The 13,448-nt window shown below is 37.6% G+C and overlaps 1 protein-coding gene across 3 annotated transcripts in view; it reads right to left on the bottom strand.

The window, feature by feature from the left end:
- KCNK10 (potassium two pore domain channel subfamily K member 10) overlaps positions 1 to 13,448 on the bottom strand; it is a 214,850-nt gene that overhangs the window by 89,238 nt on the left and 112,164 nt on the right. For all 3 annotated transcript variants that reach the window (XM_043986891.1, XM_043986890.1, XM_043986892.1), the window contains one exon: positions 6,932 to 7,049. In XM_043986891.1, the coding sequence (XP_043842826.1) occupies positions 6,932 to 7,049 (118 nt within the window). The remainder of the gene's footprint in view (positions 1 to 6,931; positions 7,050 to 13,448) is intronic.

The raw sequence follows: 13,448 nt of genomic DNA, 5'->3' as shown, positions 1-13,448 counted from the left end.
GGGGGAAATTATATGACATAAAAGAGGTATGCAAAGAAGAGCTTTTAAAATGGAGGGGGAAATGGAACAATGTTTGAACCTCACTCTCATCAGAATTGGTTAAAAGAGAGAAGGAAAAAGTATACACACACATACTCACTTCGGTATATGAATCTGTCTTACCCAACAGGGAAGTAGTAGGGTCAAGGGATAAGAGAAAGGGGAAGGAGATGATAAAAGGAAGAACAGATTAAGGGATGTAGGGGTCAGAAGCAAAATATATTTTTTGAGAATGGACAGAATAAAAACAGAGAGAGAAAGATAAACCAAAGAAAATAGGATGCAAGAAATACACAATTAGTAATCATAACTGTGAATGTGAATTGGATTAGCCCCTCCATAAAATGGAATTGGATAGCAGAACGGATTAGAAACCAGAATCCAACAATATGCTGTTTACAAGAGACATACTTCTAACAGAAAGACACACATAGAGTTAAAATAAGGAGATGGGACATAATCTATTATGTTTCAACTGAAATTAAGAGGCAGAGGTAGAAATCATGATCTAAGACAAAGCCAAATTAAAAATAGACCTAATTAAAAGAGATTATCAGGAAAACTACATTTTGATAAAATGTAAATAATGAAGTAATATCAAAAATTTTACAGCAACTTTCTCTGATAAAGGTCTTTTTTCTAAACTATATAGGGAGGGGCAGCTAGGTGGCACAGTAGATAAAGCACTGGCCCTGAATTCAGGAGGACCTGAGTCCAAATCCGGCCTGAGACACTTGACACTTATTAGCTGTGTGGCCTTGAGCAAGTCACTTATCCCTCATTGTCCTGCCCAAAAGAAAAAAAAGATAAACTATATAGGGAACTGAGTCAAATTTATAAAAATTGGAGCCATTCTCCAATTGATAAATTGTCAAGGAATATGAACAGACAGTTTTCAGAAAAAGAAATAAAGCTATCTATAATCAAATGAAAAACATGTTCTAAATCACTAATAATTTGAGAAACACAAATTAAAACAACTCTGAGCTTCCAACTCACTTCTATTAGATGGGGGGGGGGCGGCGGGGAATAGGTACACTAATGAATTGTTGGTTGAGTTGTGACCTGATCCAGCAATTTTGGAGAACAATTTGGAACTACACACAAAGGCCCATCAAACCTCTGACCCAGCAATACCACTATTAGATCTATATCCCAAAGAGATCAAATAAAAAGGAAAATAATATATATATATGTACAAAATTATTTATAGCAACTCTTTGTGATGGCAAAGAATTAGAAATTGAAGATGCAAAGAATTAGAAATTAAGGATATAGCATTGTACTATGAGAAATGATAAGGAGAATGGTTTCAGAAAAATTTGGGAAGACCTATATAAAATAATGCAAAATGAAGTGAGCAGAACCAGATCATCTCACATAGTGAGAGCAAAATTTTAATGATGATTAACTCTGAAAGACTTAGTCACTCTGATCAATACAGTGATCCAAGACAATTCCAAATGATTCATGATGAAAAACACTATCCACCTCCAGAAAAAGTGATAAACTGAGTGAAAACTAAAATATAGTTTTCTCATTTTATTTTCTTGCTTTTTTGCAATTTGTATAATATGGGAATAATTGATATTATATTGCTTGCCTTCTCAATGGGTAGGCAGGAGGGAGAGAATTTGGAAATCAAAAAATTGTTAAAGAATGTTAAAAAAAATAATGGACATTTAAGAGCAGACAGACAGAGATAGAGAGAAGCTACTTGAACATAAATTAAGTTCATATGAGGGGTTCACTAAGGCCAAAATAATTCATTTTTACTTCAACTCACTTTCATCTAACTGCACAGCGTTGTGCTAAGTGCTGAGGACATACAAAGATGAATGGCATTATTACACAATTACTGCATTCTTTATAGCTAATGTTTTATAGTATGTCAAACAAGAATAGTGATTTCATAAGACATGAAATTTAGGATTTTACTTTTTCTTTAACTAATGGTTACATACAGTAATATCACATGTATTTAGCAATCTCAGGAAATGGTTCTAATTTTTATTTTATTTTAAACATTTCTGTTAGAAACATAGTATTTCCCAAATGTCAGCATATTTTAAGCTTTAGTAGATTGTTATTTAAAACTACTAATTTTAAGCTATTAAAGCTTAAAACTGTACTAAGACTTTGGGGAAATTCTTTACTTCTAAAGTGAATTGGTCCTTCCCCTGACAGTAAACAATATGCTCAACTTTTTCTTGGAGACTCAGGGATCTAATTCTGGACATGAGGTATTATAGATACTATTCTACAATACAATATTATCTTCAAAGGCGAGGGAGATTTAGAAGACTGTTTGCCCCTAAATAAATGACCCCAGAGTACTGACCTTTCCTAATTAGTGTTTCTGCTGTCTTCTCTCCTGCAGTCAGCTACCATTTCATGTTATTGTTGCTGGATTTGCTTCTAACAGCCCCTAGTACTTCTCTTTTGTTACAAACTAGGTCAGAATTTATAGCTGCTAAAGGAAACTAGATAATGCAAGTTGGTCTCATTTTGCACATGTCCATGGTATTTTAGGGGTTCGTTTAGTCTCAAACCGCAATTTCATTTATATAGTAAAACTCTTGTGAAAATTCTCTCTGTTAACACATTTCAACAACTCATCTGTAATGTATAGTCTTAGAGGCAATTGCAAGTTGCCTAGGGCACTAAGAGGTTAAATTACTTGCTTGTGTGCCACACAGCTAGTATGGCAAAGGTAGAATTTGAGCATGGGGTTTCCTGTCTCTAAATTAGCACCCCCATCCAGTATTGACCTCACTGTTACTTGCTGTGCCAACTAACTCATTAAATCTGTTCAATTTTTAAAACACTCCTAAATCTCACAAAGCCACTCATGCTCACAAATAAGACACTTGGGCTCTAAGCCACTTACAGTGTCCTACCCCTACCCATAGTGTTCTATTTTTCCTAGAAGAAACTACCAGAGGCTCAAAATGGAGCCATGCCGTGGCTTTGTCATCACTACTAGACCCAGACAAGCTAGTCATGTAGGCTGGGGGTGGTGTGTCTCTTCATGATCCTCCAATTTCTCCTGGGACTTAGAGCCAAGGACACCCACAAAATTGCCACTAAACCACATAGAGGCACAAACACAAAAACATACAACATTATCACATTCAGAATCTACGTACACCAATCATTCTCTCCTCTCTCTCTCAAGCTAGTGTTCTGTTCCCGTATGCACTCAAAAATTGATTGATATTAAACACCCCAACTCTACCAGTTACCAAGAGCAAAATAATACCCTAACCACACTTTATGAAGGGCAGGAACCTGGGGGTAACAACTAAGAAGAAACTGAGACTCTCTTCAATTCAGTTGCCCAGCTCCTTATGTCTTCAGAGCCTATTAATTACAACATGGCCGGCTCCTCTTCTATCATTTAAATGACTGGATTTTGTGATATCAGTTTTTTTAACTGTTCAAATTTATGGGTTTATTTCCAAGTTCATGTCTTCCAGGTGGTTGAGGTTGCTAGAAGTTCCTACCTGATAAGTGGGAAGTTTATTTACTTTTTTTCAATTCTAAAATTAAAAAAGAGAGGAAAAGTCTAACATCAGAAAGAAACTAAATCACATCTATCAATGTCAAAGTGTTTTCCAAGAATGTGATTAGGGAAAGAGAATTCAAAGATCCTCTCAATTTTTTACAACTTCCCATATTGTGTCAGGCTTGAGCCCCTGCAGTGAGAACTGCAGAGTGACATAAAGTTTTATTTCCATTTGAACACCCAAAGCTGTTTTACAATCCCTGCTGGGCAGCTTTCCACAATTTTTTTAGTTCACCTTGGATTTTAGCTAATGGCAATGTACTACCTAACCATAATCTACAGGGAATAAGATGCTTTCTAGGGAAGGAAAGTATTTTTTTTTCCCTTCAAAATCCTCCATGCCCCTGTCAAAATCACCATGTCCTCCAATTGTAGCAAGTAATGCTCTTAACTTGGCTAATACAGAAATAGGTCATCTAATCTTGCTAATAAATTCTTCAAGGCTTTTGCCACACAGGCTCAGGAACTCAGAATTCACATGCATAAGAACTTGACTTTGGGTTTCTGGGTTAGCAAGAAGACCAACAGAAAGAGTACATATAGTCATTCCACTAGTTTTGATTGAAAGGAAAAGCATAAGCAATGTCTGAGGTGACGATCAATTGACAAATAGTGAATGACAATTTCTACTAGTGAAACACTTCAACACTAGGGATACACATGGACCACAAAATATGCTTCCTGCAAGAGTTTCAAGGCTTTAAGTAAAACCAAAATCATTGAGTCTGGGGGCAGCTAGGTGGCACAGTGGATAATGCACTGGCCCTGGATTCAAATCCAGCCTCAGTCATTTGACACTAGCTGTGTGACTCTGGGCAAGTCACTTAACCCTCATTGCCCCTCAACAACTTTGAGTCTGAATGACTGTTTATACCTATCTTCCTGGAGATACCCGGGTGGCATAGTAGATGGGCATGGAAACAGGAAGACCTGAGTTCATATCTGGTCTTAAAATCTTACTAGCTAAGTGACCCTGGATAAGTCCCTTAACCTCCATTTCTTCAATTGTAGAATGGGGTAAATAACCCCACCTACCTTGCAGGGTTGTTGTGAAGATCAAATAAAATAATGTTTGTAAGAAATGGCACAAAGTAGGTACTATAAAAATGTTTCTTCCCTTGTCAGAGCTAACTGTGAGGAAAACACTTTTTAAAAACTGTATTTGCTATTGTTATGAATTTGACAAATACCAAGGTACATGAACATTTCCATATGCAAAGAACAGAAAACCAGAATTGTATAGGAAATTATAAGTCTCACTATATACAGATGAAAGTATATGCTCAGTTCAATACTAGTTCCAGACCTGTCTCACTTATCTGTGTTGCCCTCTAGACTTCCCTCTGATATCTTCTGTGTATTTTTCTTTAAATGTTTCACTGATGCTATTTTCTTTCTTCTTTTTTGGTATTACCATCACCATTCCTCCCTTCCTGTCCAGTCCTCCCTCCACAAAAAAAAAAAAAAAAAAAAAAGAAAGAAATTAATCTTCTCTTGTAACAAGCTAGGATTTTCAAGCAAAACGATATATTGGTTATGTCTAAAAATGTAAACTTATATTGCACTTCTAGTCTATCAGTTCTCCATCAAAATATGATGATGATAGGGGGCAGCTAGATGGCGCAGTGGATAGAGCACCGGCCCTGGAGTCAGGAGTACCTGAGTTCAAATCCGGCCTTGGACACTTAACACTTACTAGCTGTGTGACCTTGGGCAAGTCACTTAACCCCAATTGCCTCACCAAAAAAAAATATATATATATATGATGACGATGCTTCATCACAAGCCCTCTGTAGTCCTGGTTGTGGTTTAGCATAGTTCTTAAGTCTTTCAGAATTGTTTTTCTTTACAAAGTTGCACTCATGGTACCGAAGAAAGCTTGTTGACTCTGGAGTGAGAGGACGTGGGTTCAAATCATGCCTTTGAATGTTTTACTAGCTGTGTGACTTTGGACAAGTCATTTAATCTCCATTGGCCTTACTTTTCTCATTTATAAAATTAGGAGATTGGACTAAACAGTCTCTGAGATTCCCTCCAGTTCTAGTACCATGATCCAATATTCTATTTTATATCAGTTCAAATGAGGCTTCCCAGGTTTCTCTGAATCCTTTCATAATTTCTTGCAGTGCAATAATATTCTATTCCATTAATACTCAATAATTTGTTCACCCATTCCCCAACTGATGGACATCTCCTTAGAGGAAAGTGCCTGATAAACAGTAAAGCATTTTACAAGAGTCAAGCTGGGGCAGCTAGGTGGCGCAGTGGATAAAGCACCAGCCCTGGATTCAGGAGGACCTGAGTTCAAATCCAGCCTCAGACACTTGACACTAGCTGTGTGACCCTGGGCAAGTCACTTAACCCTCATTGCCCCGCCCCCCCAAAAGAGTAAAGCTATTATTGATCCTGTAATTATTACTCACTCTACTCTTTCATCAGTTCATTTCAAGTCCTTCCCAACCTGCCTTAATTCTACTGTCTTCCCTCTGTTGACTTTCAAATTCATCATAGACATAACTTGTTTGTACATAGTTGCCGATCGTCTCCACCATTAGATTGTAAGCTCCATTACAGCAAGGATAACTTTTGTTTTCCTTTGTATCCTCAGTCCTTAGCACAGTGCCTAGCACATAGTAGGTGTGCAATAAATGCTTATTGATTGATGATTGGTTGAATGTTCTCCAGTTCTCCCTTCTAAAAGGTAGATTATTTTTGTTCTATATTTAACTTTTACTGGAAGACCCTACAACCAAAGAATACGTTTGCATATAGGTCACATATTAACCCCCACATCTGATTTGTATAAAACTGAATTGTGAGATTTTTAACTGGAAGAATTAATTCTTGATGTTTGTATATACATATATATAAACATACACATAGACATATGTATGTATGTATGTATGTATGTATACACACATGCATCTTGGGAGGTATTGTGAAAGTGAATAGAGTACTGGATTTGTAATTAGAAAGAATTGGAATACAATTCTGCTTCTGACAATTGCTAGCTATGTGACCCTGAGTAAGTTACTTAACCCAACAAGTTGCCTGCTGAGGGGAAATAAAATACTTTGGTGGAAGAAATTCCCACAATGGGAAGTACCTTGCACATGTATCTATAAATTTTTTTCTTTCTCATATATCCCATTTTAAGGGTGAACCCCGCATTTGAGTATTATTTAGAACATGACAACTCTTCATATCTCTTGGATGGTTCTTGAGGCTTCATGTTTTCATGTGAAACTTTGGGTTTGAAGGTGGCCAAGGTTTTTGTGAGCTCATCACTTATATCAGTAGTAATTTTAATTTAAAAAGGAGTACCTATGGTCGTGATGACTGTCCCAGCAAAGAAAAAGGCACTTCCAAGGTCCCAGTGACTACTGCTGTTGGAAGAATTTCCTATTGGACTGACTCCAGCATTATCCGCATCAAGCGCATGCTGCAAAGAAAGAGAGACAAAGTGAGCCTTGCTTCACACAACTCTCTTCTCTGTATTACATTTTCATTGTGTCATTCCAGTGATCCAGAACTCTTAGTAGCCTCTCACTAACTATTAAATCATGTCCCAATTTTTTCTCCTAGCATTCAAAGCTCATTCTAAAGTGGCCACATTTACCTATCCAGTCTCATTTCCCACTGCTTCCCCACATGAACCCTCTATTCCAGTTGGGTTAATTTCTTCACCGCTTCACCTTTGTGTTCCATTCTGTCCCACCTCTTTGCTTTGGTTCATGTCATTTTCCCTGACTGAGGGAAAATAGACTAAATCCTGGACTAAGAATCAAGAGATGTGGGTCCTAGACCTAGTAAGGGTCACTTCTCTAGGCTTCAGTTTCCTTATATATTATATATTATTATAAAATGAGAGTATTTGGTTAGATATCCTCTAAGGACATTTCTAGTTATAACATTCTACCTATAAGCCTACGGGATGCTGTTTCCTCACCTCTCCAGCTTTCTAAATGCTACCCATCCTTCATGCCTTCCATAAAGCCTCCCTCAAATACCCTTAGCCTATGCTGATCTATCCTTGTTCCTCTCTTCTATGGTGCTTATCTATATCATAACTTTAGCCTCTAATCACCTATTGTTGCTTTCTAATTATTTTATATGCAATCTGGACCCCAATTTCTTAATCCATAAACTGCGGACATTGAAGTAGTTCTTAAGTCTCTCAGAGTTGTTTTTCTTTACAAAGTTGCACTCATGGGTCCCAAAGAAACTTTGTTGAACAAAACATAAATCCCTGGAGAATATTGACTGTGTCTCATACTCTTTTTGGGTCCCCACAGTATACAGCATACAGTGATGGCTGGATGGCTGAATGGATGGATAGATGGATTAAAAAGAATTTATTAAGGGCTTACTATGTTTCAAGCACTGTGCTAATGAATGGTCATACAAAAATAAAAAACAAGAAAGCCCCTGCCTTCAAAGAACATCTCTTCACTTAGGGGAACACAATACATATAGGAGAATGTTTTACCAGTATGTAGTGCATTGTGCAAGGAAGTCACAGAAATGGTGAATATAGAAATATGACAGTTGGTTGACAAGTTCTTTACAAGAATGACAGTGTTACACACCCGATTGGGTGGAGCAATCTATTTAATCTGAGCAGTAAATGAGCCTAACACTCAACAGAATTAGCTCGAAAGACCTCAATCTCATCAGAATTGGTTTAAGGAGGGAATAACATACACACTCAATTGGGTAGAGTAATCTATCTAACCCTGCAGGAAAATAGGAGGGGAAGGGGATAAAGAGAGAGGGGCAAAAGAAGGGAGGGCAGATTGGGGGAGGAGACAGACAGAAGCAAATCCCTTTTGAAGAGGGATAGGGTGAAAGAAGAGAGATAATAGAATAAATATCATGGGGAACAGAATAGGATGGAGGGAAATAGTTAACAATAGTAAGCATGAAAAAGAGAAAAGGGGGAAAAATCGTACAAAAAATATTTATAGCAACTCTTTGTGGTATCTAAGAATTCGGAATCAAGGGAATGTCCATCAATTAAGGAATAACTGAAGAAGCTGTGGTGGTATATGACTATAGTGGAATGATATTTTGCTATAGGAAATGACAAACAGGATGATCCCAGAAAAACCTGGAAAGACTCCTATGAACTGATATATAGTGAAGTGAGCAGAACTGGGAGGACACTGTGCATAGTGACAGCAGTATTGTTCAATGAGCAATTGTGAATGACTTAACTACTCTCAGCAATACAATGATCCATGACTATCCCAAGGGACTAATGATGAAGCATACTATCTATCCCCATAGAAAGAACTGATAAAAAGAGCACTTGTGGATTGTATATATATATATAACCTATATCAGATTGGTTGATGTCTTGTGGAGGGGGGAGGAAAGGGAAGGAGGGAGAAAAATTTAGAACTCAAAATCTTATGAAAATGAATGTTGAAAACTACCCTTGGGGCAGCTAGATGGCACAGTGGATAGAGCACCGGCCCTGGAGTCAGGAGTACCTGAGTTCAAATCTGGCCTCAGACACTTAATACTTAACTAGCTGTGTGACCCTGGGCAAGTCACTTAACCCCAATTGCCTCACTAAAAAAACAAACAACAAAAAAAAAAAAACCTACCCTTACATGTAACCAGAAAAAATAAAATAAATGTTTGTTGCAAAAAATAAATAAATAAATAAATAAAACTAAGGTGAAAAAAAAAAGAATGACAGTGTTAATTATTATTCAAATTGAAGGGATAATAATGATGGGAGTAACAAATGCATAAGGTAGTGATGTGGATCAGATGAAATACAGTATATAAAGTGCTTTACAAACTGTAAAGCTTTATGTGTCAATTAGGGCGTATGCCTAATGAATAGAGAACTAGCCATAGAGTCAGAAATAATGATAATGATAATACTAATAATGCATTTCTATAGAACTTTAAGGTTTACAAATTGTAAGTTTGTAAATTTGTTTTACAAATTATCTAATTAGATGCTCACAACCCTGGGAAATAGGTGTTATTATTATCCTCATCTTGTAAATGAGGAAACTGAGACATAGAAAGGTTAAGTGACTTATCCAAGGTCACACAGCTAGTAAGGGTCCAGTGCAGGATTTGAACTCTGGTCTTTCTGACTTCAACTCCATGGTTCTATCCACCTCACCTAGAAGACTGGGGATCAAGTCTAGAATCTGACACTTAATCTCTCAGTGTTCCCAAGTAACTCTCTAAGATTATAAATTGCAGAACTGCTGTAAATCTGCCTTAGTTAAGAAATTTCCTCATTGAAAGTTCTCTACAGATAAGAAATCAAAAGTCTGCTTTGTTTTTTTAAGTGTTCAGTAAATATTTATTATTTCATGGAAGCTCATGAGTTTGGGAGTGGGGCAGATCCCATAGAAATAAAATCAAGGGAAATACTCACTACCCATGAGTTAAAAGTATTGTAGATGGGAAATTAATGGGTTCAATGAGGTAAGGATTATTTAGAAAGATGAACTTTCACCTAACTAAGCTGAGATAGCTGAGAGATTTCCATTGGGGATTGGTAAGAGAGGAAAATAAGGAAGGAAGAAAAAAAGTCAAAAAAGGAGGGGAAGAACAATTAAATAATTAGAGAAAAAAGAGACTTGAATTTAAGGGGAGATGATGCAACCACTGAGTATAACTGAAGAAAATCTATATGCAGTAATAAGTAATTAAATGTTGATGAAATATGAGTATTTTTGTATCAAATAGCTCATCATATTAAGTTTAAACTATGCATCGTGGCTATGTCTGAATGGTACCAAAACATCTGGGCTAAAATGGAAAATTTCAAACCTCTGTATATTTTTTTTATGTGATACTGAATGTCCAGATGTTTGGAAATAGCCAGCCAATTGACTGAAGTTTCTTTTTTACAAATCAGTTATCATGGCTGTCACTTTTCCATTGCTTCCTGCTTTTAAAAATGTGTGAAATATCTCAGAAGAACATAACCAGCAACCACTAATAACATAAATCCTGACTTCCTGGAGCTCACAGTCCAACCACTTCAAATTGCATCAGATTAAGATTTTTTATACAATTTATAAGCTGTCTTTACTTACAAGAAAGGACAGTTAGGGGGGCAGCTAGATGGCGCAGTGGATAGAGCACCGGCCCTGGATTCAGGAGTACCTGGGTTCAAATCCGGCCTCAGACACTTAACACTTACTAGCTGTGTGACCTTGGGCAAGTCACTTAACCCCAATTGCCTCAAAAAAAAAAAAAAAAAAGAAAGGACAGTTAGGTGGAGCAGTGGATAAAGTACCAGCTCATTTTATAGTTGAGGAAACTGAGGCAAACAGGTTAAGTGACTTGTCCAGGGCCACACAGTAAGAAAATGTTTGAGGTCAGATTTGAACTCAGGAAGATGAATCTTCCTGATTCCAGGCACTGCCAAAAAAAAAAAATTTTTCGGCTCTGCTACTTGCTACCTTTGTGGCCTTTGGCAAGACATTCCATCTATATGGACCTCAGTTCTTCATCTATAAAATGAAAGAATTGAATTAAATCACCTCAAAAGTCCTATTCAGTCCTAAAGCTATGATCTTGAGTTGCCAGACAAACAGAAGTCAGTGTTGCAACCAACATTTTATCTTTTTTTGGGGGGGGGGGCAGGTCAATGGGGGTTAAGTGACTTGCCCAGGGTCACACAGCTAGTAAGTGTCAAGTGTCTGAGGCCGGATTTGAACTCAGGTCCTCCTGAATCCAGGGCCAGTGCTTTATCCACTGCACCACCTAGCTGCCCCCTGCAACCAACATTTTAATATATATTGTAGATCACAGCACCATAGCAAATATATGCACCCAATAGAACATAGTACATCTTAAGCTCCTTTAGGAGAGGAGAGAGTATTCAGGAGAAGAGAAGGTGGTAAATAGTGTGAAATGCAGTAGATGGGTTGAAAAGGAGTAGGACTGAGAACAGTCAATCAGATTTGGCAACTAAGAGATCATTTATAACTCTGGAGAGAGTAGCTAAATTGAACCAGGTGGAAAGCTAGATTGCAAAGGGCTGAGGAATGAGTAAAGAGAGAAGTGTACAGGTGAGAAAGGGAAGATAGATAGGACAATAATAGTGTCTAGTTAGGTTTTCTTTTTTAAGGATGGAGGAGACTTAAGCATGATTGAAGGCAATAGAGAAGGAACAAATTGATAAGAAGTTGAAGATTACAGCAGAAGAAGGGAAGATAATTATTTGAGGTTATAATGTGCTGGGGAAGAACAGAAGGGATGGAATCGACAGCAGATGCACAAGGATGGCCTTTGGCAAGGAGAATGACTGCTGGGACACTCAAGGAAAGGAAGACAGAGTAAGAGAGAATGTCACAGGATTCAAGAGAAAGAAAACAAAAGAAGGAGCTTATGTAGAGATAGGCGTTCAACCCCAGTCTCTCCTCAGTCTAGTACCAGTGCTTTTTCTGCTATTCCACACTATTTCATTCATAGTGTTAAAGAAGCCCAGTGTAACCTCCTCCTAAAAGCCCATTTGCGTGTATTTCCTCAGTGGTTGAGATTGATTATTCAATGTTGCATGCCTGAAGTCCTATATGAAGCTGGTGAGAACTTGAGAGAAGACTGATCCTAGTATCCTGGCTCTCTGTTTCAAGAGAGAAGAAACACAGTCATAGGCTTCTTCAGATCCCTTAAGGGAAAGAAAGACTTTGAAAAGAAACCAACACATAGAGGAGCTGGAACCTTGATTGTGGTCCCTTATCCCTACCTTACTACACTAGAGACTTCAGGGAATTTTCCCTTTACTGAGATCTTCCCAGTGGAAATGTTGATTCACTTTGTGTATAGTCTGGCATGTATTCTCATCTGTATATCATCCCTGATTTCTGTTTGGTATTGACTTGGATAAATGAGTTTATTTGCTATATGTGGTGATGGAGAACTAGCATCTGGTGGGAAGGGAGTCAAGTCTTAGATATATAGCTTGGGGCACTCTTTCCCCACCAAGGGATAGTGATCAGGAGCTCACTTTGAACTTAAAAATTATTTCCCCTAGACTAACAATATTTAGAAGAGTAGATAAATATGATTTTATTCTGGAACCCTTTCTCTGAATAGAACAGAGTAGATAGGCTCTGTTCCCAACCTCATGACTCCCCTCCTAGTAAGATTAAGACTCCCTTAGATAAGGGTGAGCAAAGGAGATACCAGAGATATCTATTCATGTATCCCTAAAAGCCACAACTAGACAGACCCATGTGGACACATATGACCTATATGGCAAACACAGCACACACACCCTTACACTATCAATAGGTCCAGCTGGTTTCAGGGCAATGAGGCCTAAAAATGTCTTCTTCTGACATCCTAGTTTATTCTACTAGTTCTAGGAGTTATCAAAAAGAAGCTTGAACTTACACTGAGTTAAGCATTTCTATAGTTGATCCAGATGGGGAAGAGATAATTCTTCAACTGCAATAGGAATTCAACAATTCCACAATGCAATAAGACAGCATTCCATATATCATGGTCTTGCATGTTCAAAAACGACCCTAAAGTGTTCCTGCTATGCTGGGAATGAATTATGATGCCCAGGGGAATGCTACCTGTCTCAGGCTTTTCTTCTCTGATCTGTGCATCCTGTGAGATAATTTATTTCTATGTTTCACTATTACCCTCCAAAAGAAAAGAAGGCTCCTTCTGGTGGTAAGTTGGCATCAGGTTGACTGAATAATCAAAGCTGTTCATACCACAGGAAAGTGCTTTAATAGATTTCACTCCAGGGACAAAAGGCAAGAATTTCATTTTGTAAATGAAATTAGAGCATGAGGTCCACAGTGTGCTTATTCTAGAGCACTTTTGGGAATTCATAATC

Source organism: Dromiciops gliroides, chromosome 2 (genome assembly GCF_019393635.1).
Source record: "Dromiciops gliroides isolate mDroGli1 chromosome 2, mDroGli1.pri, whole genome shotgun sequence".
Classification (NCBI taxonomy): domain Eukaryota; kingdom Metazoa; phylum Chordata; class Mammalia; order Microbiotheria; family Microbiotheriidae; genus Dromiciops; species Dromiciops gliroides.
This window is presented reverse-complemented; position numbering and strand designations above follow the sequence as displayed.